Source organism: Dendrobates tinctorius, unplaced genomic scaffold, assembly GCF_039654945.1.
Source record: "Dendrobates tinctorius isolate UK_male_01 unplaced genomic scaffold, ASM3965494v1 ptg000250l, whole genome shotgun sequence".
Lineage (NCBI taxonomy): Eukaryota > Metazoa > Chordata > Amphibia > Anura > Dendrobatidae > Dendrobates > Dendrobates tinctorius.
Genome location: NW_027361917.1, coordinates 25,122,801 through 25,149,824, shown reverse-complemented (window position 1 = coordinate 25,149,824; position 27,024 = coordinate 25,122,801). Strand labels below are relative to the sequence as shown.

The window sequence follows — 27,024 nt, the reverse complement described above, 5'->3', positions numbered from 1 at the left end:
TGACAGCTCTCTCCCTGTGTGTAGGGAGACATGTCAGTCATTAGCAGTTCCCCCGGACCGTGTGTCCGACTAGTCACCCCTGAGGCTTGTAAAGCAGGTGCTCAGGCGGCCCCTTTACACCGGGCAGGTGCTTACATTGCCATTGTGCTTTATTTGAGGTCACTTCTCTCCGCCCTCGGGTTTTACATTCTCTGTGTCTGAGTGAGACGTCTTCTTCATTAGCGCCATTACAAGCCCAGCGCATTCGGCAGCGCCGACATCACTGTGCGGTGACCGAGCGCTCCATGGAATACCCATTACTGTATGCGGTATCCAAAGCTCCGCGCTCCCCCTAGTGGCGATCGCAGGCAGTGCGTAAGGAATGCTCGTTACAGCCTATATTGACAACCAACGCTGGTTTGACTCAAGCGAGCACCCGTAGAGAAGCGGGACGGGACGCTGTGAGAGTGACGTTGATCTGGGTGGCTGCTGTGACCTCTGGGCAGAGATGGTGGCAGTTAATAAGTATGTGCTCGGAGCGTCCATGGTGGGGACGGCGATTGGAGCTTCCGTCCTCTTCAAGTGAGTATCGTCTTGTTACACTGCCTGGACCCTGTGATCAGCCATTACCTGCCCTGGAACAATAATCGGCCACTACACATCGCTGCAAAATGGGGTCTTATCGGATTTTTTTATTATTAATTTTTTCCTGTTCTGCCAGAACCTTTTTTTTGTGACTTTTTTATTTTTAATTTTAATCCTTTACTAGAAAATTGAGAAAAACAAATTCCATTCATTGTCTATTGGGTTTTATTTGCAGTGTGAATGTATTGTGTCGGTCAGTACAGTTCAGGGTTGTGCATGGAGCATCCATATCATTTGGGGCCGCACCGAAACCTGTCTGACAAAGCATTTTCAAGGGAATCTGGCACCTATTTTTCAGCTGTCGGCACCGCCATCAGGAGCATTCTGTAATGCCGTAGATAAGCCCCCGATGTAACCTGAAAGAGAAGAAAAAAGAGTTTGATTATACTTACCGGGTGGGGGGGGCGGTCCAATGGGTGTCGCGGTCAGGCGCCTCCCATCTTCATACGATGCTGTCCTCTTTCCTTCCTGTCGTGGCTCCGGCGCAGGCGCACTGCTCTGTCCTGTTGAGAGCAGAGCAGAATACTGCAGTGCACTGGCTCCAGACCTCTCCCGACGCCTGCGCACTGCAGGACTCTGCCCTCAATAGGCTGCCTGTGCGGGAGCCGCTACAGGAAGGAAAGAGGACGGCATCATATGAAGATGGGAGGCGTCGGACTGGACTGCGACACCCATCGGACCGGACCGCCCCCTCCGGTGAGTATAATCTAACTCTCTTTTCTTATCTTTCAGGTTACATCGGGGGCTTATCTACGGCATTACAGAATGTTGTCGATAAGCCCCTGATGGCGGTGACGGCAGCTGATAGGCGAAAAATAGGGTACAGATTTGTCACAAAAGCTGAAGGATTTCCTGATGCCAGCAAAGTGAATGAGAGTCCTGAAGAGCCATGCACACGATGCTTCTTTGTGACTTGCAGATTTCTATCTACAGCATGTTAATTCTTTCAGCGGGTTTGATGCAGATTTCACCCATAATAACGTTTTCCTGTCATGAATTTCAGAAATTAAGCATAATATTTTGCACCATTTCTGCATCTCTTGGAAAGGAATTTTAGTTTTGAATGATTCTTCATTTTATGGGTAAAAAACCCTTTCTTTCCAGAGCCTTAACTTATTTATTTTTCTGTCAATATGGCCATGTGAGGGCTAGTTTTTTTTGCGGGATGAATTGTGCTTTTGAACAACACTCTTGGTTTTACCATATACTGTACTGGAAAATGGAGAAAAAATTCCAAGGGCGATGAAATTGTTAAAAAAAAAGTGCAATTTTACAATTTTTTTTAAATTTATTTATCATGTTCACTATACGGTAAAACTGACCTGCCGTTATGGTTCTCCAGGTCACTACGAGTGCACAGATCCCAAACATGTCTAGGTTCTTTTTTGGGTAAGTAGTGACAAAAATCCAAAGTTTGTATGAAAAAAAAAATGACGCCATCTCCATTTTTCGGGATTTGGGGCGGGGTGAGAGCTTATTTTTTGCTCGCCAAGGTGACGCTTTTATTGACACCATTTTGATGTAAATATGATGTTTTGATTGCCTGTTTCATTTTATTGCAATTTTGCAGCCAAAAAACATAACGTTTAGCCCGTCTAACTCCCTAACAAAAAATAATTTATCGGTCGTCCATGACAGCACCACCTGAGAGAGGGGATCCGCCCTTCAGGAACAGGAAACCTACAGATACAAAAGGGCGGCACCTCTCCCACGCATCAGTTGGTTTCCTGTTCCTAGAGGACGGGACTTCCTTCAGATCGTCCATCATGGAGTCGCCGAGGGATTCCCAGGCCGGCTGACCGACCCAGGTAGCGAGGGGGTCTCCTACCTTGCTCAAGCTCGGGTCCCTGGAAGCGCCACGGTGGGGCCGGGTAGGTCTCCATGACGGTGGTGAGAGCAGGTGGAGCCAGGGGTCCGGTGGACAGCTGCCTCCATGTTGCCGCACCAGGAGGTATGTATGTCCCGGGCCCCTCCTGGTGCGCTCTCCCCGTGGTCCGCTCTCCCCTCTTCCGGCCGGGTCGGCGGTGGCGCCCGGTCGGCGGGCGCAGGTCGGCGCGCGTGGGGGCTGTGGCCTGGCCTGAGCCGGGGGCGCCGTGCCGGCTCCTTCTGCGTGTCCCCGCAGGCCTCAGACGGGCGGCGGAAGTGACGCGGCGGAGGGGGCGGGGCCAGGGACGCCGAAACCAGAAGTCGGGTGCCGGCCGGCTTCCAGCGCGCACCGCGTGTGCACGGCGATGCGGGGCGGTGGCCGGGGGGGGGGAGGATGACCGGAGCTTGCGGGGGGAGGGTCGCGGGGGGGTCCCGGGTGGGAGGTGCGCGCCAGAGCCCTGCTGATCCGGACAAGGAGGCCTTAAAAGGCAGGAGATGACGCTGCTGGGGTGCTTCTGAAGGCCAGCGATGGATACGACAGAAGCCCCCATAGAGCAGCTGGACGAGGTGCAGGAGCACCCACAGAAACAGGCCACAGTGAAACCACATGCGAGTGGCCAGCAAAAGAAACAGAAACGTCCGAGCGAACAGAGCCACAGAAGTTCCTCCAGGACAAAGGACCCTCCTGCCTCCCTCTGTGATCCGGTACCTGCCTCATCTGCATGGGTAAGAGATCTCCGTGAATGTACCCTGATGCAGTGTTCCCTTATGTTTTTTTCGCAGGGGAGCAAAGCTACGGGAAAACAGAAGCACAGGGAATGTGCCCTCTGTAGTTGCCCCTTGCCGGACGGCCACCCTAAAAAGTTGTGTCAGCCATGCGTGAGACAAACGGTAGGGGTGGAAGGGGACGTTAGCCCTGGGGTAGATTGACAGGCCCTTACACTCTCCCCCGTCCATACAGGTAGCGGAAGAAACGCCGGACTTCACCACGAGCCTGAGGGACATAATCAGGACAGAGATAAAGGCCCTATCTAAAAAGGACTCCTCTAGGGGAAGAGAATGTAGTTTCTCAGGTTCAGAGTCCTCGACCGCCCTAAGGATCGATGACTCTTCAGATTCCCCGGCCTCCACTTCATCTTCTTCGGAGGAAGACTCGAGTCGATTCTGCTTCCCCTTAGACCAGATGGATAAGCTAGTTAAAGCAATAAGGTCCACCATGGGGGTAGCAGACACAAAACCAGAACTTTCAGCTCAGGACGTGATGTTCGGGGTCTAGATCCCAGGAAGCGGAAGGCCTTTCCATTAAACGATAAGGTCCAGAGCCTAATAGATAGGGAACGGAAGAGACCTGAAAAAAGAGGCTCCTTACCTCCGGCCTTCAAGCGGAGGTACCCGTTTGACGACCCAGTGGTAGACAGATGGGATAAAGCCCCTAAACTGGATGCGGCAGTAGCCAAAGCCTCCAAAAAATCCTCCATTCCCTTCGACGACATGGCCTCCTTAAAAGACCCGCTAGATAAGAAAGCAGACTCCTTTTTGAAAGGAACTTGGGAGATGTCAGCAGGTGCTCTAAGACCAGCGATAGCGGCCACATGTACGGCCAGATCCATGATGGTCTGGCTAGACCAATTGGATTCCCAACTAAAGGAAGGAGTCTCAAGAGCTTCTATCCGAAAAACGCTGCCAATCATCCAAAGTGCTGCAGCTTTTTTGGCGGATGCTTCAGCGGACTCTGCAAGGATGGCAGCCAGAACTGCGAGTTTATCTAACGCAGCTCGAAGGGCCCTTTGGTTAAAATGCTGGCCGGGAGATATCCAGGCCAGATCACGACTCTGCTCCATTCCATGTGAGGGTGAATATCTGTTTGGGCCAGTCTTGGATGAACTCCTAGAGAAAGCCGGGGATGATAAAAAGAAGTTCCCCAGTCTACCGAATCCTTCTTGCAGACGTCCCTTTACCAGGAAAAGCTATTTCCGTATAAGGCCGTCCAGAGATCAGGGCAGATGGGAGGACAAAAGAAGGAGAGGTACAGGTTTCATGTTCGGAGGAGGGGGGCATCAAGAAGGTCCAGCACGTGACACTAAAAAACCTCCCCAATGACTAGTTGCCCCGGTAGGGGGGAGACTAGCTGCCTTCTACCCAGCCTGGTCCTTGATTTCCAATAGTAAATGGATACTGGGGGTGATAGCTGCGGGTCTACGCCTAGAATTCGCCCGGGTCCCCCAAGATCGATTTAAAGTCACCCCGCTCAGGTCTTCCACACCAGAACAAGCTGCCCTGGAGGCCGAGGTGCATGATCTCTGCCATAAGAGGGTCCTAACGGTGGTCCCAGAGGGAGAAACGGGGAAAGGGTTTTACTCCCCCCTGTTCCTGGTCCGCAAACCAGACGGGTCCTTCAGGACTATAATAAACCTTAAATCCCTCAATGAGTTCCTGGTCATACGCCCGTTTAAGATGGAGACAATTAAATCAACAATAAAATTACTGTTTCAAAACTGTTTTATGGTGGTGTTAGATTTAAAAGACGCTTACTACCATATTCCCATTCATGCAGCTCATCAGCGGTTTCTCAGAGTGGCGGTTCAGCTGGATGGGTCAGTCCAACATTTCCAATATGCGGCCCTCCCCTTTGGGGTGGCAGTCGCTCCCCGTGTGTTTACCAAAGTAGTAGCTGAAGTTATGGCCCATCTACGTGAATCGGACATTCTGGTGATCCCCTACTTAGATGACTTCCTGATCGTAGGGAAAACAGCAGAACATTGTCTGGAACAACTACAAAGGCCAATGTCTGCCCTAGAGGGGTTAGGATGGTTGCTTAACATTAAAAAGTCTCGGTTACAGCCGGTGAGAGTCCAATAATTCTTGGGCCTGATCCTAGACTCTGAGAAACAGGAATGCCGTCTGCCCCCGGAGAAGCTTGTTCGCCTACACTATCAGGTCCTGAACGCTTCCAATAACCCTACCATGTCCCTCAGGAAAGCCATGTCCCTTCTGGGTTCCCTCTCGTCCTGTATCCCGGCAGTCCAGTGGGCACAGTTTCATACAAGAAAACTGCAGGGCGAGGTCTTAAGGCATCAGAGAATCCTTGAGGGTTACTTAGAGGGCCAGCTAACCTTGTCCCGAAACACAAGGGAATCCCTAGAGTGGTGGCTAGTCAAGGATAACTTATCCAAAGGGGTCCCCTGGGAGTATGACATATCCCGCATAATTACCACGGATGCTAGCCCTTCCGGTTGGGGGGCTCATATGGGGGAGATTCTGGTACAGGGCCTATGGGAGCATCATCAGATAGAAATGTCATCTAATCTGAAAGAGTTGACAGCGGTAGAGCAGGCAGCTAAGGAGCTACTTATGTATCTACAGGGCCATCATGTGCGAGTGTTCTCCGACAATCAGGTGACCGTGGCTTATATCAACCACCAAGGCGGGACTCGTTCCAAACCCCTGATGAATGTGGCAGAGTGGCTATTCCAGCTAGCAGAGCAGCATTTTCAATCTTTAACAGCTCTACATATAAAAGGGAAGGAAAATATCACAGCAGACTTCCTGAGCCGCAATCCACTAAAACAAGGAGAATGGTCCCTAAACACCTCCATCTTCGACCTAATTGTACAAAAATGGGGACAACCAGAGGTAGACCTCTTCGCTACCAGAGAAAAGAGAAAATTAAAACAATTTTGCTCCCTAAATCCCAGAGAAAACCCCCTGGCGGTAGATGCCTTTCTGGTAAAGTGGGACTTCAGGCTAGCCTACGTCTTCCCTCCCCTATCGCTACTGCCCCTGGTGATGAAGAAAATCAGGAGAGACAGAGCAAGGGTGATAGTTATCGCTCCGTTTTGGCCCAGGAGGGCTTGGTTTTCTTGCCTCAGGACCATGTCGGTGTCCGACCCTTGGGTCCTTCCGGACATTCCGGATCTCCTATCCCAGGGCCCAGTGTTCCATCCTCAGGTGGCTGGCCTACATCTGACGGCGTGGAGTTTGAACGGACACTGCTGAGAGAAAAAGGCTTCTCCCCAGGCCTGATTAACACCCTACTTAAAAGTAGGAAAGTCATCACCACCAAAATCTATGTCAGAATTTGGAAAAAATTCCTGCAGAACTCTGGAGTGGTCGCTGGCACCTCAGCACCTGTAAACCATATCTTCAGAAAGGTCTGGATATGGGGCTCTCCACTAGTACCCTTAAAGTACAAGTATCAGCCTTGGGGGCCCTCTTTAGCTGCAACATCGCGGGTAATTACTGGATCAGTAGATTCATTAAGGCAGCAGGTCGATCCAGGTCAATAGCGATAGATAGATTCATGCCGTGGGACTTGAACCTAGTCCTCACGGCTATGACAGAAGCCCCATTCGAACCTATCTCATCAGCTTCCATAAAGAACCTGTCCCTCAAAGTAGCCTTCCTGGTAGCCCTAACCTCAGCTCGTAGGGTAAGCGACATCCAGGCATTATCTAGACGTCCTCCTTATATACAGTTCAAGGACGATAGGGTAATACTCAGACCCGATCCGGCGTATTTACCTAAGGTAGTTTCCAGTTTTCATAGGACACAGGAGATAGTCCTTCCATCTTTCCTCCCTAACCCAGCTAATGAGAAGGAAGAGAAACTTCACACCTTGGATGTTAGAAAATGCCTCATAGAATATCTGGCAGTTACAGATCCCTGGAAGAAAGATAATGCCCTGTTTGTCTCTTGTCAAGGCCCTAGGAAAGGTTGTAGAGCGTCAAAAAGTACACTAGCCAGGTGGGTTAGAGAAGCGATCTTAATAGCATACACCTCAAAAGGCAGGTCGCCACCCCGGAAGCTGAGGGCGCATTCCACCAGAGCCATGGCGACCTCGTGGGCCGAAAGATCAGAAGTGTCCATTGACCAGATATGTAAGGCGGCTACTTGGTCCTCTCCGAGCACCTTTTATAGTCATTATAGGCTAGACTTGGGTGCTTCCACAGACCTCTCTTTTGGTATAAGGGTACTGCAGGCTGTAGTCCCTCCCTAAATAGTTTTACTCTCTGTAATTCTCTCAGGTGGTGCTGTCATGGACGACCGATAAAGTCTTAGTTACTCACCGGTTAACAGTGTTTTTCGGAGTCCATGACAGCACCCGTATATTCCCTCCCTTTAGTTTAAATTTGGGTGTGCACTTCTTCCTCTTGTATGTACACTGGTAAGGAATAGTTGTGTAAAAGTACTGTATATAAATTTTGCCATTAACCATTGTGGTCCTCTTGTGCTCTGTAATCCAACTGATGCGTGGGAGAGGTGCCGCCCTTTTGTATCTGTAGGTTTCCTGTTCCTGAAGGGCGGATCCCCTCTCTCAGGTGGTGTTGTCATGGACTCCGAAAAACACCGTTAACCGGTGAGTAACTAAGACTTTTCAAACATTGTGATGATGTAAAGTAGACATGTGGGAAATGTTATTTATTAACTATTTTGTGTGACCCCCCCCACTCTGTGATTTAAGGGCACTTAAAAGTAAAAATTTCACAATTTTCACCAAATTTCCAATTTTTTCATAAATAAATGCAAATCATATCTAAGAAATTTTACCACTATCATGAAGTACAATATATCATGAGTAGGGATGAGTGAATAGCTTTGGATAAGAGCTTATCCGAATAGCTGCATCGGGAACCCGGATACCTGGAGCGCTCCTGATCAGCTGTTCCGCCTCGCAGCTGCATATGTAGTGGCTGTGTCACTGTCACAATACATGTATGGAGAGCCCAACAAACAGCTATTCGGATAAGCTCTTATCCAAAGCTATTCCATCAACCCTAGTCACGAGAAAACATTTTCAGAATCAGTGGGATACGTTGAAGCGTTCCAGAGTTATGACCTCATAAAGTGACAGTGGTCAGAATTGTAAAAATCGGCCGGGTCATGAAGAAGAAATTAAACCCTGTTTATCTTCTCTCTGGGAAGTCTGGCTGTGTCTGACATGCACCCTCCCTCCACCACAGCTTTACGATCTTGTTCAAGCTGCTTAGAATGTATTGACATTTTAGACCGTCAGTCCAGAGATCAGTGTGGACCGCCCAGAGATTTATACGGTATGGGCAGTGTACTGTAAATGGTTAGGAAAGTTAGCAGCAGGTGGTATTTGGAAGGGATTAAATCACGTTTCTTAATTCCTTTATGTATGAATACTGTAATAATTGTTGCTTTACCCTCACCCTTTCTTCAGGGACTACGTAGGTGGTGGTCCATGTCCCAGCAAAGTGAAAATCGAAGGGAAGACGGTGATCGTAACTGGTGCCAACACAGGAATTGGTAAAGAAACTGCTTTGGAGCTTGCAAACCGAGGTCAGAATATGGTACAACGAATATAGTGCGTGCGTGTTTTGTATGCACTATTCCATTGGCAGCAATTAAACCTAATTGTAAAAAACCACCAGTGTAATGTGGAAATAGCTCTAATCCTGTACTATGGTATAAAAGTAGCTGAGATTGTAGAAGGTCTGTAACTAAATATACATCAGCTATAACCTTGTATATAATGCCAGAAAGATGACAGATGCTGTATGTCCAGAACTGTAATGCCGCATTCACCTCACTGATACAAACCTCTGTCACTGTCCATGCATACAGTGGTATATAAAGTACATGCTGTTGACTTCCATTGTGAAAAACAACAACAAAAAAAACATATACAGTGTGGGGCACTATTTTTACTTTACCCCACTGCATAAGAAGGTGTAGCCAGATAACAGACTGATATATAGCAGCCCAGCTTATTAAAGGAACCCTGTCAGAAACATTTTTTCCACCCCAAAAAGTTTTTAATATGATTGTTTAACCCTTTAAAACAGTGGTCCCCAACCTTTTTTGCACCAGGGACCGGCTTCACGCAAGACCATTCTTCCATGGCCCGGCAGGGCGGGGATGGAGGTGTGACAGGGGCGGGGCTTCGGTCATAAGGGGGCGGGGCTATGGACGCGGTTGTAGTTTAGCAGTGCATACTTATCATTTAATTATAACATAATGTGACTCAACTCACCATAGGTTTTGAATGAGTGGGAGCACCTGCCTTGTTTCTGTGTTTCAGTGGGAGCACTGGGCTTCTTCTACTGATGAACGTCACTGCTAATGATGATTGGAACCTACAAGGAAATGGAGCATTGAGCACTTAAGAAAGATTGTACTGGAGTACTGTACATGCTGATTATTTTCTAATCATCAGAAAATGTATGTGTGGTTGCCCCTGTCCTGTCCAGCTCTGTGTGGCTCCCCTGTCCCATCCTTGTATTCATGGCTCTGCTCCCATCCTTGCATACATGGCTCCGCTCCCACTCTCCCATCCTGTATACATGGCTCCCCTGTCCCATCCTGTATACATGGCTCCCCTCCCACTCTCCCTCCCTTTCATATATGGCTCTGCTCCCACTCTCCCTCCCCTGTGTATTCGGCTCCGCTCCCACTCTCTCTCCCTTGTATATATGGCTCCGCTCCCACTCTCTCTCCCTTGTATATATGGCTCCGCTCCCACTCTCTCTCCCTTGTATATATGGCTCCGCTCCCACTCTCTCTCCCTTGTATATATGGCTCCGCTCCCACTCTCTCTCCCTTGTATATATGGCTCCGCTCCCACTCTCTCTCCCTTGTATATATGGCTCCGCTCCCACACTCTCTCCCTTGTATATATGGCTTCGCTCCCACTCTCTCTCCCTTGTATATATGGCTCCGCTCCCACTCTCTCTCCCTTGTATATATGGCTCCGCTCCCACTCTCTCTCCCTTGTATATATGGCTCCGCTCCCACTCTCACTCCCTTGTATATATGGCTCCGCTCCCACTCTCCCATCCTGTATACATGGCTCCCCTGTCCCATCCTGTATACATGGCTCCCCTCCCACTCTCCCTCCCTTTCATATATGGCTCTGCTCCCACTCTCCCTCCCCTGTATATCCGGCTCCGCTCCCACTCTCCCTCTCTTTCATATATGGCTCTGCTCCCACTCTCCCTCCCCTGTATATTCGGCTCCGCTCCCACTCTCTCTCCCTTGTATATATGGCTCCGCTCCCACTCTCTCTCCCTTGTATATATGGCTCCGCTCCCACACTCTCTCCCTTATATATGGCTCCGCTCCCACTCTCACTCCCTTGTATATATGGCTGCACTCCCACTCTCTCTCCCTTATATATATATGGCTCCGCTCCCACTCTCTCTCCCTTGTATATATGGCTCCGCTCGGCTCCCCCATGATACTTACCCTCACATCGCTGAACTTCCTTCCCTGCATCTCGCGGCGCTTCAGCTCCTGTGCGGAGCGGTCACGTGCTACCGCTCATTAAGGTCTATGAATATGGACGCCATGCCTATGGGAGATGAGTGGCGTCTATATTCATGACCTTAAATGAGCGGTACACTTGACCGCTCAGCGCTGGATGAAGCCGCCGCGCCGACAGGGACCGCTAGGTGAGTATCAGCTGCTGCACCGCCGCCGGCTCCCCTTGTGTCAACGGAACGGCAAGGGCACTGCAACGGCCCGGTGCTGGGCCGCGGACCGGTGGTTGGGGACCCCTGCTTTAAAAGATAAGCTAGTCAATCCCGTTGTCATCTTAAAGTGCTTCTCCAGCAACGAGAAGTCATGTTTTTGAAGTTTGGTACACTTGTCTGAAAGTGCATTGGGGCATGACGACGCACTTACAGCTTCTCAGCCGTTCTCTGATCTGTTCTGTAAATAGCCGCATCCTCCACTGCCTGATTTGATAGTTTGGTTGCTCTGGTTCATTGGCCTCTGACCTATCAATCAGCTAGTGATCGGTGCTGCTACTTATGTAATACATGGGAGGTTGAGAAGCTTTAAGTGCATCATCACGAGCCAATGCACATCCAGACACAACTGCACAATGCAATATATAGCTGATATAGCAGCACTTTGGGGGCTTTAAGGGATCAACTGGCCTATCTTTTTAAGGTTTACAAAGTCATATAAATGGTGTGTGAAGGGGGGGTGTTGTTGTTTTTGATGGGTTACTTTTTAAGGATCCTCTTTTAGCATATGTTGGGTGCGGGGACCTATGGACACCCCTGAACTGTACTCATAATCCATACCTTTGATGGGTCATGAATGTCAAATCGGTGGAGTTGCGAGATCCGGCAATCCTGCCAATCAGCTGTTCCCAGTGCCAATGTGTCCGGAAGCGCTTAGTTTTGGAGCATCACAGGTTCAACAACTGCATAGTGACCACAGCGTGGAACTGCAGGTCTACTCCTATTTATTTGAATAGGGGCTGATGTGCAGTACCCTCCTGCCGTTACTATGCAGTTGATGGAGCTGTGCTGTTCTGATGCACAACTAAGCACATCCGTCCGGTTCCGGCAACAATGATCTGGTATTTATGCCCTATCCTAAGGATAAGCGAGCAATGTAAAAATACCAGACAACCTCTTTATTATTGGAATTTGGTTACAAGTCTGTGTAAAACAAAAAATTCCAGAAGAGCTATATAAACCTATAGAAATCCTGTTTCTTTGTTTTCGTCATTCTGTAGGTGGTAGAATAATCATGGCATGTCGAGACATGGGAAAATGTGAAGATGCCGCAAGGGAAATCCGTGGCAAAACGCTAAATCACAATGTGTTTGCCAAACACTTGGATTTGGCATCTACAAAATCTATCAAAGAATTTGCAAAGGGCATCCTGAGAGGTACTGCAGAAATGTAATTGGGGCTGGTGAGTGGGAGAAAAAACAACACCGTCCATTTCCATACATTGAGTAGGACATAACTTCATCTAGTCTTTTTTAATTAAGTGATCAAATAACTAGTCTATTTATTTATATATTTTTGTCACTTTTTTATTTTAAGAGGAGGAGCACATAGATATTTTAATAAATAATGCTGCAGTAATGAGGTGTCCTAACTGGAAAACCGAAGATGGATTTGAAATGCAGTTTGGAGTTAACCATCTGGGTAAGAACATCATGCCAAAGGTAACATTTTCTAAGAAGGGTATGGGTTAGTGATGAGTGATCGTGTTCGCGCAAGGTGTTATCCGAGCATGCTCGGGTGCTGAGTGTCTTCGGCGTGCTCGCAAAATATGTTCAAGTCCCAGCGGCTGCATGTCTCGTGGCTGTTTGACAGGCGCAACACTTGCAGGGATTGCATATGAAACAGGCAATCCCTGTATGTTGCAATTGTCGAACAACTGCTAGATATGCAGCTGCAGGGACACACGAACATATTTTTCGACCGTGCTGAGGACACTTGGTTAGCACCCGAGCATGCTAGGATATCGCCTCATCCGAGCATGTTCGCTCATCTCAAGTGCAGATATAAAGGCCCCAAATCAATTATGATAAAATGTGTATGGAGGCCTCCTGACTCTTCCCACAAATGTAGTTTTCTGTGCAGTATGCACGAGACAGGAGCAGGAGGGAAACAATGATAACAGGGGAGTTTAAATTACTCTTTTTTTTCACTAAGACTCCATGTCATGCCCCTACAATGCTCCCGCCCTTACAAGGGCAGTACCCAAGTATAACCTGTATATAATTTGCCCATATATGTTAGTATAGCATCCCAACGTGTTTCCCCCTACTTTCCGGGGTTCATCAGGGTGAGGTTAGTATATCTGAATACAAACTGGACTCTTGCAGTGGCAAGTAGTACCAAAAAATGAGTCTGACTAGTTGTGTCAGTGCCCCTAAATGGGATTCGGTCCACATCCCCTGATGAACCTTCTCCCCGAAGGGAGGGGGAAATGTGGACAGAGGCTACACAATAGGAGAATCAGGAAAGACAACTGCTGGCCAAGCAAGCATTCAGACAACAACTCTGTAAGGTGTGTAGGTACCTAAAAACCTCATCACGCTATTGAACAGCTACAGTGGGTATGGAAAGTATTCAGACCCCTTTAAATTTTTCACTCTTTGTTTCATTGCAGCCATCTATTCTATTATTTCTAAACACTGTTTTTCGGTGATTACTTTGTATCTCCGTTCATACTGCACCTGTTGTAGGGGCCCGGATTGGGGGGTGGTCCACTGCTTGCCGCGACCAGACAACACAGACACCAGACGGAGGCAGATTTTGGTTGCAACAGGTCCGAGTTTATTGGTCGTCCTCCTGACGACCGTAGCCATACACTGCAGCTCCTTTACAGCTCTCCGTATTCAGGCCCGGGTACCTTCACCTTCCTTCAGTCGTAGTGACGTTCCTCGCGGATCTTTCGCTGGGGCTGCCCTGAGCCTATCTACCGCCAGCGCTTCACCAGTCCGAGGTCGTCGTCCAATCGGTACCCCCGGGGCCTCGTCTGTCCTGCGGTTCTTTGTTTCAGGGCCACCCCCCGACTGTCTCTTCCTGTCAGTCCCCTGGTCGAGCTCTCCACCGTTGTCAGTCCTCCGTACTGAGTCTTCTCCTCCTGAGCTCCTCCCGGGACTAGCCTAGCCTGGAACCCTGTCCTGTCCTATTTATCCCCTTCCTCGGGAATTTCCCTCCTGGGTTCCTATCTCCCCACCCCCCATGACTAAGCGGTTTCTAAAGCCCTAAGCTGCTGTCAAGTCCTGAACTACGCTCCCCCCTGCCTTCTTGTGGTCAAATCTAGGTACTGCACTCCTTTTCCATCTTCCCCAGCTGTTTCCCTTCTGTCATTGCCAATATCTGTCTATAGTGCACAAACCGTCTCTTCTTCCTTCAGTCAAGTCCGTCATGTCACCTTCCCCACACTCCCCCTTCCTTTGTCTATTGTCGTCCCCGACAATCGTACTCCCTACCTTCGTCGTCCTAAAGCTTGCCCACTGTCTGTTGTCGGAGCGGTTGTTGGGCCAAGCCCGCCACATGCGGGGAGCCGAACCAAACCGGGAGTACCATGCTCCGAGCATTCTACTGCTACTCGCCGGCGCGCACGCCACGTGACATCTTCTTTCAGGTTGGCTAGGTCCACCTGGACTACTCTACGGCGTGTACCTCCCACTACTCTCTCCTTCTGTTACCCTCAACTGTCCGGAACGCCATGACTGAGGCCTTTCGCCTACCAGGTCATCGTTAGAGCCCGCCTATCCTTTTGGGGTGTCCGTGGTGTCGGGGACCAGGCTGACGGACCACTGTCTGGCTCAATGTCTTCCGTCTCTTTGTCCATCTAGTCATTGTCAGAAAGTCATGGTCAGCGTTTTTATCATACCCTGTACCCGGGACCTGTTACACACTCTTATACATACTACACATTAAATCAACTTTTGATATACCGTATATATGGTTACTTTTGCTTTAATAACAATAAGGGTGACTCAACAGGAGTAACCCCTTTTTCTTCTTGTTTTTTTTTCTTTCAACACATCATTTCTTTAAGCACAACATTTCAAAACAGAACATGAATACTCCCCCTTCCTCCCCCGCATCCCCGTTATGTCAGGAGCAAGTAATAAACAACAAAACATGTCCCTTTTCTTGGACGTCGAACTGTCCTCTGGCCTGCACAACGGTGCATCGAAATCCCGGTAGTCCGGCCCATCTCCTGATAGCCGGTGTCCCGCCAGTAGCAAGGGGCTCCACAGCCGTGGAGCTCCCGGGTTGCTGGGAGTGTCTCTGGGGGTCCTTCTTTACGGGGGCTCGTGGCCTTCGGGTTCAGCGATCACGGCTACTGCGTAGTAGCCGCGGAGACAGTACTCCTTATAGAAGGACACCAAGTTCCCCTCCCACAAAGCCTGGCCGTGACAGATGGAAGTCACGTTAATGTATACCTTTTGGCCGGTTGCGAGGTCCCGAATGAACCCGTATCCCTTCTCCAGGTTGGTGTATACGAGCCGCCCGGTGGACCGTGGAGCCGCCATACCAACCTCTCCTTTCTTGTGGATCAGGCCCCAGATCTCCCGCTCTCTGGCCCTCTGCTTCTCTATGACCTCCGCAACCCAAACGGAGGGTCCGGTGTAGGCCGCGGAGTCCGGTGGGCGGGACGCGGCCGGGGTCGAGAGCGGGGCAGCGGCGGCCACAGATTCCGGCGGCCCAGCAGCCGCTGGGGCCGGGCGACGGGCAGGGGCAGCCGCAGGTCCCGTGGGTGAAGTAGATGCGGCCGCGGGGCTGGCCGCTACCGGAGTCGCAGACGGGGCCGAGGCGACCGCTGTCACCGGTAAGGAGGCCGGAGCAGCCGCGGGTTCCCGCAAACAGGCCGCAGCCGAAGATGGAGCAGCGATAGCCGCGGCTGCCGGTGGATAGGCCGTGGGGGCTGGTGGCCCGGCCACCACGGAGACCTGGAGTGGGGCCGGAGTGGCGGCAGGCTTCGGTGGGTAGGCCGCCGCCTCAAGGTGGAGCGTGGCAGGGACGGCCACGGGTGGGTTCCGCACCGGTGACACGGGACGTGGTGCCCGCTGGGCGGGGTGGCTCGGGGACACAGGCAGAGGCGTCGCTCGGCCCGGCGGAGGTCGCAAAGCCCTCCGCAGCCAGGCCCATTGGAAAGCAGGAGGCCGCGCGGCGGCCGGCTGGGCCAGGGGACCTCTCACCTTCCCCGTCGCCGCGGCCTCCAGCAGGCCACCCCGCAGCCTCCGATCTTCACCCCGCCATCTGGCAGGGCTAGCCTCCAGGCTCGTTGGTCCCGCAGGGATGCTCCCAGGAGATTTCTTCAGCGGCTGCTCCAGCAGGGCCCGCAGTCGCTCCTCTTCTCCAACCGATGTCTGGGGTGCTGTCAGTGGCTCCCAGGGGCAGGTCTCCCGATGAGATTCGACCTCCTGACGCCACCACCATTCCAGGCGTCTGAGACCGCGGCAGCTGCAACGTCGCATCCTGTCCTGTGTACAGCAATCGAATGGCGCCAAACAGCCGCAGCCGGTCTTCCCACTTGGGCCACTCCCGTTCTTGGGTGGGGCGGTGGTCGGCTTCACCCATCTTCCAGGGTCCAGCATGAGGGGTTGGCGGTCTCCAGATGTACACCACTCCCCCCAGGGGCAGATTTGAGACGGCCCCAGATCGTCCAGTACAACTGCAAACGCCCGTGCCTCTTCCTGACGCTGGAATATCACAGCCATTTTGTCCGGTTTTTGTACCGCCCCAGATCCTCTGATGACAGCCAGTGATCCGGAACAAAGTCTCAAATTTGTAATCCACAGGTAAAGCAATTCAAGTCCTTTTGATTTCTTCTGTCACAGGCTTGCCGCTAAAGTTGTAGTATTGGCGGAGGCGATCCTGCCGACTAAGCCAAATGTAGTAGGGGCCCGGATTGGGGGGTGGTCCACTGCTTACCGCGACCAGACGACAAAGACACCAGACGGAGGCAGATTTTGGTTGCAACAGGTCCAAGTTTATTGGCCATCCTTCTGACGACCGTAGCCATACACCGCAGCTCCTTTACAGCTCTCCGTATTCAGGCCCGGGTACCTTCACCTTCCTTCAGTCATAGTGACGTTCTTCGCGGATCTTTCGCTGGGGCTGCCCTAGGCCTATCTACCGCCAACTCTTCACCAGTCCAAGGTCGTCGTTCAATCGGTACCCCCGGGGCCTCGTCTGTCCTGCGGTTCTTTGTGTCAGGGCCACCCCCCTGACTGTCTCTTCCTATCAGTCTCCTGGTCGAGCTCTCCACCGTTGTCAGTCCTCCGTGCTGAGTCTTCTCCTCCTGAGCTCCTCCCGGGACTAGCCTAGCCTGGAACCCTGTCCTGTCCTATTTATCCCCTTCCTCGGGAATTTCCCTCCTGGGTTCCTATCTCCCCGCCCCCCATGACTAAGCGGTTTCTAAAGCCCTAAGCTGCTGTCAAGTCCTGAACTACGCTCCCCCCTGCCGTCTTGTGGTCAAATCTAGGTACTGCACTCCTTTTCCATCTTCCCCAGCTGTTTCCCTTCTGTCATTGCCAATATCCGTCTATAATGCACAAACCGTCCCTTCAGTCAAATAGCCAAACAAACCACACATCCACGATTTGATCACAAAATACAGTTTAAACATTAATTTTCATAAACCTGCAGTAAGGAAAAATGACCTGCAGGTGGAACCACAGTACCCCAAAGAACACTACCACAAAGCTGCTTACAGACATCACAAACATATCCAATCATTTGCCTTGGGGGCTTTCCAGCTTGCCGCACTGCTTGCCCAGGCTATTTTAGCCAAATTGGAGGATTGCACACTTCACTGCAGGTGAGGCACATATGCAAACACATTTGTAAACATGCACTGCCTATTGAATTGCACACTCCACCCACACAAACAAATGATACACCATTTGAAAGGTCAAATTACCTGCAGGTGCCAGCTACCCCAAAGCACACTGCCTCAAAGCTGCTTACAGACATCACAAATAAATCCAAACATTTGCCTTGGGGTCTTTTCAGCTTGCTCAATTGCTTGCCCAGCCTATTTCAGGCACATTGGAGGATTGCACACTTCACTGCAGGTGAGTCACATATGCAAACACATTTGTAAACATGCACTGCTTTTTCGCTGATTACTTCGCCCCACCAACACACACGATACATCATTTGAAAGATAGACTTGCTGCCTTCAGCAAGAAAAGAGTCAAACCACACACGATTTTATCACTAAATACAGTTTAAACATTCATTTTCATAAACCTGCAGAAAGAGACAATGACCTGCAGGTGGCACCTCAACCAGAAGATATTTTTTGGCCTCTACTTATCAAACCAATTTTTTGTATTACCAATCTACATATATCAATACCTGTCTGTGTTCATCATCTCATGAAATACATTTACATTTGACCAGCTTGATTTTTTTTTTTTAAATTGCCTGCGTCCCGACGACCAATGTGCGAAAATTTCGCACGGGCCTAGCTAGTTTGGTAAATTTAAAAAAAGTTCTTTTTTTCTCATTAATGTACACTCTGCACCCCATCTTGACTGAAAAAAAAAAACAAATGTAGAAATTTTTGCAGATTTATTGAAAAAGAAAAACTGAAATATCACATGGTCATAAGTATTCAGACCCTTTGCTCAGACATTCATATTTAAGTCCCATGCTGTCCATTTCCTTGTGATCCTCCTTGAGATGGTTCTACTCCTTCATTGGAGTCCAGCTGTTTAATTAAACCGTTAGGACTTGATTTGTAAAGGCACACACCTGTCTATATAAGATCTCACAGCTCACAGTGCATGTCAGACCAAATGAGAATCATGAGGTCAAAGGAACTGGCCAAGGTTACAAAATAATTTCTGCAGTACTCAAGGTTACTAAGAGCACAGTGGTCTCCATAATCCTTAAATGGATGAAATTTGGGACCACCAGAATTCTGTGACCTGGCCGTCCAGCCAAACTGAGCAATCGTGGGGAAGAGCCTTGGTGAGTAAGGTAAAGAAGAACCCCAAGATCATTGTGGCTGAGCTCCACAGATGCAGTAGGGAGATGGGAGAAAGTTACACAAAGTCAACTATCACTGCAGCCCTCCACCAGTTAGGCCTTTATGGCAGAGTGGCCCGACGGAAACCTCTCTGTGCCGGACATATGAAAGCCCGCATAGTTTGCTAAAAAACACATGAATGACTCCCAGACTATGAGAAATAAGATTCTGATGAGACAAATATAGACCTTTTTGATGATAATTCTAAGCGGTCTATGGAGAAAACCAGGCACTGCTCATCACCTGCCCAATACAATCCCAACAGTGAAACTTGGCAGCATCATGCTATGGGGGGGTTTTTTAGCTGCAGGGACAGGATGACTGGTTGCAATTGAAGAAAACATGAATGCAGCCAAGTACAGAGATATCCTGGATGAAAACCTCTTCCAGAGTGCTCTGGACCTCAGACTTGGCCAAAGATTCATCTTCCAACAAGACAATGACCCTAAGCACACAGCTGAAATAACAAAGCAGTGGCTTCAGAACAACTCTGTGATTATTCTTGACTGGCCCAGCCAGAGCCCTGACCTTAACCCAATTGAGCATCTCTGGAGAGACCTGAAAACGGCAGTCCCAGGCTTTTCAGAAGATTAGATTCTACGAAGAAGGGGAAAAAGTTGGTCATCTATTGTCGATTATAGCTGCAGCCCAGAGAGGCAGCTCATTTATACATAGTATGGATACTGCAAAGGGGACAAGGGTTACTGAGACGCCCGAAATTCTGGAGGTCTTCGCAGGTTTTTACCAGAATCTCTATTCATCGAGTAGAATGGGAAGGGAGGGGTGGGCGGAGGCATTTCTAGGAGCGGGACTGCTTCCGACACTATCTATGGAAGATAGGGATAAGTTGGAGTTTCTTATCACAGTAGAGGAGTTGGAGATAGCTTTGCATGGCATGACTAATGAGAGGGCCCCAGGAGCAGACGGTCTTCCTGCGGAAATATACAAACACCTAGAAGAAATTCTGCTACCCAAGCTATTAATAGTGTTTGAGGAGGCTATGAAAGAAGGGATTTTGCCTGCATCTATGCGGGAGGCGGTGATAGTGGTGATTCCTAAGGACGGTAAAAATCCAGGAATTCCAGATTCATACAGGCCAATATCCTTGCTGACAGCTGATGTGAAAATACTAGCTAAAGTGCTGGCGAACCGACTAACTGGTGTTGTTGATACATTGATCCATATGGATCAATCGGGGTTTATGCCCAACAGATCAACAGCAGCCATTATACGGAGACTATATCTCAATCTGCAGTTGCCAGTCGATAACCCAGGTGGGAGGGTGATAGCCTCACTTGATGCCCATAAAGCCTTTGACTCTGTAGAATGGTCATACCTGTGGAGAGTGCTGCATAGTATGGGCTTTGGTCCTCAATTTACAGCGTGGATTCAGCTATTGTATACTCAACCCACAGCTAGAGTGAAGATTAATGGGGTAATGTCCGCGGGACTACAGCTGCATAGAGGAACGAGGCAAGGCTGTCCACTGTCGCCGCTCCTGTTAGCTATTGCGATAGAACCATTGGCGGATGCTATTAGACGCAACAAGGCAATAAAGGGGTTTCAATATGGCGATTTGGAGGAAAAGGTGGCCCTGTATGCGGATGACCTTTTGTTATTCAAAGGGGACCCCTCGGCTTCATTGGATCATGCTGTGCACTTGTGCAGACCATTGAGGGGTTCGGTGAGATCTCAGGACTGACCATAAATTGGTCTAAATCAAGCCTATTTAAAGTGGACAAGGAGGTGGTATGGACTCAGAAAGACATAGGGGCCAACAAACTACAATGTGTGGAAATGTTTAAATATTTGGGGATACAGGTTTCCCTACCGGTGACTGAGTACCTTAATACTAATCTAGTACCTCTACTGGCAGTTTTAAGAACTAAGGTGGATACTTGGAACAAATTACACTTGTCGGTGGTGGGAAGGATTAATCTACTTAAAATGGTTTTAATGCCCAAGCTTTTATATATATATTACACAACTCCCCAATCTGGATACCGCAGAAAAGGTTCGGAGTGGTGAATTCACTGTTTAGGACCTTGGTATGGGGTAAGAAACAACCTAGAATAAGGCTTGAAACCTTGCAAAGACCAAAGGATGAGGGGGGACTGGCACTACCAAATCCAGAACTGTATTTTTTAGCTGCCCAAAGTCAACATCTCAGAGGGTGGTCTAATCAAGAGAAGGCAGTCGTCATCAGAGGAGTGCTGGAATACGTACTAAATAGAAGCCCGTTGATACTTGGCCTAGAGGATGGGAAGATGGGTGTAATGGGAGACGGGTGTCCCACTCTGCGACTCTTACAAGACCTGTGGAACAGACTAAAGAGGGTGAGAGGGTTGACCGGGTTGACTAGATTCACAGTTATATGGGATAATAGTAACCTCCCAGAGATTCGGAAACTTGGAAGGCTGGAAACGTAGGGGGCTGACATTAATGTCTCAAATTATGGATAACGGGGAGTTGAGACCGTTTGTGCAATTAGAGAGTGAGTTTCAGTTGCCGGATTCTGAATGGTACCACTACTGTCAGGTACGGCATGCCATTACGGCTCAAAAACTTTCCAGAAACCTGCAGATACAATCTGACATAGTGTTGGACTATATATGTGGTGGTGCTGGACTTACAAAATGGGTAATTTCTCACACCTACAAAGATATATTGCATACACATTTAATGGGGTTCCCACTTAAAGCAAGATCCAAATGGGAGGTAGAGATTGGGGTGATGACTGACGAGGTATGGGACAGCGTCCTAGAATATGTCCCCAAACTCACTATGAGTGAACCAGCTAGGTTGTCCTATCTTTATGTGATCCATCGTGTGTACCATACCCCCCTTCTGATGTTTAAAATGGGGCTGAGGGACAACTCTGACTGTCCAAGATGTGGGGGGTCTGATGCCGGAATCCTTCATATGATGAGGACTTGTCCCAAGCTATCTGCGTTCTGGTTTAATGTCATTAACAGAATAGAAGGGGCTTACGGAAGTGTTATACCCAAAAACCCACTGGTCTGCATACTGGGATATGTGGAGGAAATTGAAATGGTTAATAGTGCAAAGCTTGCTATAGCCAGACTACTATATGTAGCAAGGAAACTGATTGTGAGGAACTGGATCAGGAAAGAACCACCTTCTGGGAGAGAGTTTGTGAAACAGGTGTCTTGTATCATCTGGCTGGAGGAAAGGATATATGCTAAAAGAGGCAATTCTAAAACCTATGAGAGGTTGTGGAATCCCTGGTTACAATACGGTACAGTTAACTGATGGGAATGTGCTATATTTTACAATGTTGGTGTTGTGGATAGACCATTAATACCCGGACATAGGAACATTTCTGTTTTGTATGGTTTGATTGACAGTATGGGTAAAAAGGATGACTAATGGTAAATTAAGGTGTAAGAGAAATCTTATGGAGAAAATAGTTATATAAGCTGTCTACATGGGGGGGGGGTGGGAGGGGGGGAACAGGGATGTTCAATTTGTAAATCTATTGTTTGTGGAAGATTTACTGTATATTGTGTATTTTGAATTCTGATTAATAAAAATCTATTTGATAAAAAAAAAAAGAAAGAAAACCGCAGTCCACCAATGTTCACCATCCAACCTGATGGAACTGGATAGGATCTGCAAGGAAGAATGGCAGAGGATCCCCAAATCCAGGTGTGAAAAACTTGTTGCATCATTCCCAAGAAGACTCATGGCTGTACTAGCTCAAAAGGGTGCTTCTACTCAATACTGAGCAAAGGGTCTGAATACTTATGTCCATGTGATATTTCAGTTTTTCTTTTTCAATAAATTTGCAAAAATGTCTACATTTCTGTCTTTAAGTGAAGATGGGGTGCAGAGAGTGCATTAATGAGAAAAAAATTAACTTCTTTGAATTTACCAAATGGCTGCAATGAAACAAAGGTTTAAAACTTTTAAGGGGTCTGAATACTTTCCGTACCCACTGTATGTGCTGTAATAGAGCAATGACTTGAAAAATCTATTTCACGATGGTTTAGTATTTTGATAAAACTTTTCACTAAGTTTGGATTTCTGCTGGACCACTAGAAGAGAGAAAGTGTACTGGGCCAAAGGAACTCCACTCATTATGCTAATATTTGCAAGGGTAATGAACATACTGGTGTCTAGTAAACGATGAAAGCCATTGTATCTTCTTGTTCCATAGAAAAAATGGAAGCCTACCAGAAAAGTAAGTAGAATAAAATGCCATTGAGCATCAATGGAGCTTGATTTATCATCTTCTTAAAAATAGTTGACCTGTTTTTAACTGATTCATTACATTAGACCAGTGCGGTGCCACTTCTTGGCGCCTCTGCTGATCAGCATGGCATTGCCATCACTTGTTCTACCTTGTATCTGGAACAATAAGAAATAATCACATTTTAGTTTTCTCTTCTTTTTTTACAGGCCACTTCCTCCTGACCAATCTGTTACTTGATAGACTGAAGGAGTCTGGTCCGTCCCGCATTATCAATGTGTCTTCCTTGGCTCACATAGCAGGAGATATTGACTTTGATGACGTGAATTGGGAGAAGAAGAAATATAACACAAAAGCAGCTTACTGTCAGAGCAAACTAGCCAATGTCCTGTTCACCAATGAACTGGCAAAGAGGCTGCAAGGTGAGTTGGCAGTATGCTGACATATTGTGTGTGTATATAGTAAATGATGGTATTGTGGCTGGTTTATGGGGACTGAGAAAAGTGAGAAGTTGTTTTATATCAGTTTATTGGTACATTGTTTTTCCCATACTGCAGTATCCCACCTGGAAATGTAATTTTGGAGGGGGATGTCTGAAATATTACCCCCTTATACAATGGAGTACAGCGTGTAGGTGCTAATCACCACTTGTACAAGAGGATGATGTTTAGAGGTGAGCTGTGGCAGTGACTCTTGTGGGATCTAGTTCAGACTTTATCCAATAGGGCATAACCATAGTTTCTCAAAGTTCACCCAATCCTTTTATTAGTAGGAGAGTCATGTCATTAATCTGAATTGCCCACAGCTTTCCTTAGGAAAAAAAACAGTTTATACTTGTACAATTTTTTTTTTTTTTTTTTTTTTTTGGGGGGGAGGGGGGCGGGTGCATAGAAACTCACCTGAAAAGTGCTTACAAAATGCTACAGAGAATGCACAGGCAAGAGACAAAGCGCAGAGCAGTGCAAAACATCCATCACCTACATACCCCAGCTTCCTCGCTCTGTATCTAGGCTGCCACTTTTTTATTCTAAATAAAGATACAAGACACTTCGGTGATTGCCGCTTCTTCTTTCTTTTTTATTATATCAGGCTCACTAGTAAAATGTCAAGTCTTGCCTGCACTATGTCGCTATGTTCATTTCACTCTACTAATATGACTGACTTTGGAAAATAAATATTGAATATGATATATGAAGTTGTAATTATTTTGAGCTTTCTGTTGTGCTGCTCTTCTTTTTCTTTTTCTTCTTTATACTAATTTAATCAATTTTTCTGTTTAGGAACAGGAGTTACGGCCAACTCCCTGCACCCTGGAGTTGCAGATACTGAACTGGGAAGACATACTGGAATGCATAAATCTACCTTTTCCAGTTCTGTACTTGGTGAGATACATATTTAATCTCAAATTAAAGAAATTGTCCACTATATTGAGCAAATATTGAAAGATTCATCCCCTCATCCATTCAATGTGGTCACCAGCAGTTTACTTTACACCAGATGACTGCCTGTGTTTGCACAAGTGCTGGGTTTACTTCAGTGCCTGCACAGAAAGTGCGGACAGCCAATGAGTCGGTCAGGTGCTATGATAGTGTGATGACACGGTTATCTTCATCATATAAACATGGAGATTGGTACTTCCATTGTTTATGCAGAACAAAAATAGGACGCCAGGGGGCTTTATTCGCTTGGTAGGGGTGCAGCGTGCAAGTACATGTACTTTAAATATAGAAAATTACAGATTAAATAGAATTCGTTACCAGCTTTTTGCTCCCCCCATCTGCGTGCAGCAGAATGTAGAGGCAGAGACTCTAGTTCCAGCAATGTGTCACTTACTAAGCTGCTTCTGTAGTTTTTATAATATCAGTGTTTCTGCTGCAGATCTTCTAATTCTCTGAATGCTGAGCCCCGTATATTTAATGTAATAATCAAATCTATTTTCTAATATAATTTGATTAAAAACTCCCTACCCTTCCCTCTCTATGCTATCTAATTGCTTTATTTATTTTTATTACTTCCTCCTTGACTATTTGAGAACCCACACTGCATACTGGGATGCCCAAACGAGACATCATCATACCAACCCTGAAACGAAGCGTCATCAGTGTTGTTTATTTCCGGGGCTGGGCTAGTCGCTGCTGAACTGAACATGCGTCACTTGTCAATTCCAACATATGCTCAGTAGGATCTTGTCACTTCAATATGCAGAGTGACAGTGCGCTCCCTTACTGGCTCTGATGAGAAATGCCATAGCCCTACAAGACAGCGCGCTGTCTATGCGCATTGTAAGGAAAGAACATGTTGAACAGTAAAAGACGAGACTAACCCCACCCTACAAGTCACTCTGCTCGCTCATTCTCTCCTTGCAAAACACTGACAATATGCTTTCTTGCTGTCTCAACACTTTTCATTTGAGCTGGTAAGGGAGCGCATTGTCACTGAACATACTGAGCATAAGTCAGAATTGACAGCCAATGTATGTTCAGTAGAGCAGGGATAGCCTAGCCCTTGAAATGGACGTCCCTGACGCTTCGTTTGAGGATAGGGACATTGACTACAGCCGCTGACCCCAGATGGTAGCTCATTTAAGTATCCCAGCATGCACTGAGGGGTTCTTAAATGAATTGTCATCAAACAGGAAGTAAGCAAAAAAAAAAATAATGCAGTTAGAAAGCATAGTGAGGGGGCACTAAGGATTTTAAGTTTTTTTTTTTTTTATTAAAGTATATTAGCTTTAATTAAAATATATTAACTGTAACATTATCCTTTATATGTCTGTTTTTTTTCAGCTCCGATATTTTGGTTCTTGATAAAAACAGCAAGACAAGCGGCACAGCCCAATGTATATCTGGCCATTGCTGAAGATCTTCAAGGGACATCTGGTAAATATTTTAATGCAATGAAAGAAAAAGAGCCAGCAAGACAAGCTATGGACGAGGAGACGGCAAAGAAACTCTGGGAAGAAAGTGCCAAACTTGTTCATCTTGATGAAGCAATACAAGAATGTACAGTGTAATACAGTCATATGTGAAAGTTTGGGCACCCCTATTAATGTTAACCTTTTTTCTTTATAACAGTTTTGGTTTTTGCAACAGCTATTTCAGTTTCATATATCTAATAACTGATGGACTCAGTTATATTTCTGGATTCAAATGAGGTTTATTGTACTAACAGAAAATGTGCAATCTGCATTTTAACAAAATTTGACCGGTGCAAAAGTATGGGCACCTCAACATAAAAGTGACATTAATATTTCGTAGATCCTCCTTTTGCAAAAATAACAGCCTCTAGTCGCTTCCTGTAGCTATTAATGAGATCCTGGTTGAAGGTATTTGTGACCATTCATGTTTACAAAACAATTCCAGTTCAGTTAAGTTTGATGGTCTCCGAGCATGGACAGCCTGCTTCAAATCATCCCACAGATGTTCAATGATATTCAGGTCTGGGGACTGGGATGGCCATTCCAGAACATTGTAATTGTTCCTCTGCATGAATGCCTGAGTAGATTTGGAGCGGTGTTTTGGATCAATGTCTTGCTGAAATATCCATCCCCTGCGTAACTTCAACTTCGTCACTGATTCTTGCACATTATTGTCAAGAATCTGCTGATACTGACTTGACTCCATGCAACCCTAAACTTTAACAAGATTCCCGGTGCCGGCATTGGCCACACAGCCCCAAAGCATGATGGAACCTCCACCAAATTTTACTGTGGGTAGCAAGTGTTTTTCTTGGAATGCTGTGTTTTTTAGCCTCCATGCATAACGCCTTTTTGTATGACCAAACAACTCAATCTTTGTTTCATCAGTCCACAGGACCTTCTTCCAAAATGTAACTGGCTTGTCCAAATGTGCTTTTGCATACCTCAGGCAACTGTTTGTGGTGTGCTTGCAGAAACTGCTTCTTTCGCATCACTCTCCCATACAGCTTCTCCTTGTGCAAAGTGCGCTGTATTGTTGACCGATGCACAGTGACACCATCTGCAGCAAGATGATGCTGCAGGTCTTTGGAGGTGGTCTGTAGATTGTCCTTGACTGTTCTCA

The 27,024-nt window shown here is 47.6% G+C and overlaps 1 protein-coding gene and 1 pseudogene across 1 annotated transcript; one reads left to right on the top strand and one right to left on the bottom strand.

Annotated features, from left to right (window-relative positions):
- LOC141063486 (EKC/KEOPS complex subunit TP53RK-like) overlaps nucleotides 1-1,219 on the bottom strand; it is a 29,358-nt pseudogene extending 28,139 nt beyond the window's left edge.
- RDH13 (retinol dehydrogenase 13) lies at nucleotides 209-26,054 on the top strand. The gene is made up of 7 exons (XM_073557541.1): nucleotides 209-561; nucleotides 8,675-8,793; nucleotides 11,984-12,139; nucleotides 12,300-12,404; nucleotides 23,194-23,406; nucleotides 24,265-24,366; nucleotides 25,771-26,054. The coding sequence occupies exons 1-7, from the start codon at nucleotides 488-490 to the stop codon at nucleotides 25,995-25,997; spliced, it is 996 nt and encodes a 331-aa protein (XP_073413642.1). The 5' UTR covers nucleotides 209-487; the 3' UTR covers nucleotides 25,998-26,054.
- Nucleotides 26,055-27,024: the final 970 nt, after the last annotated feature.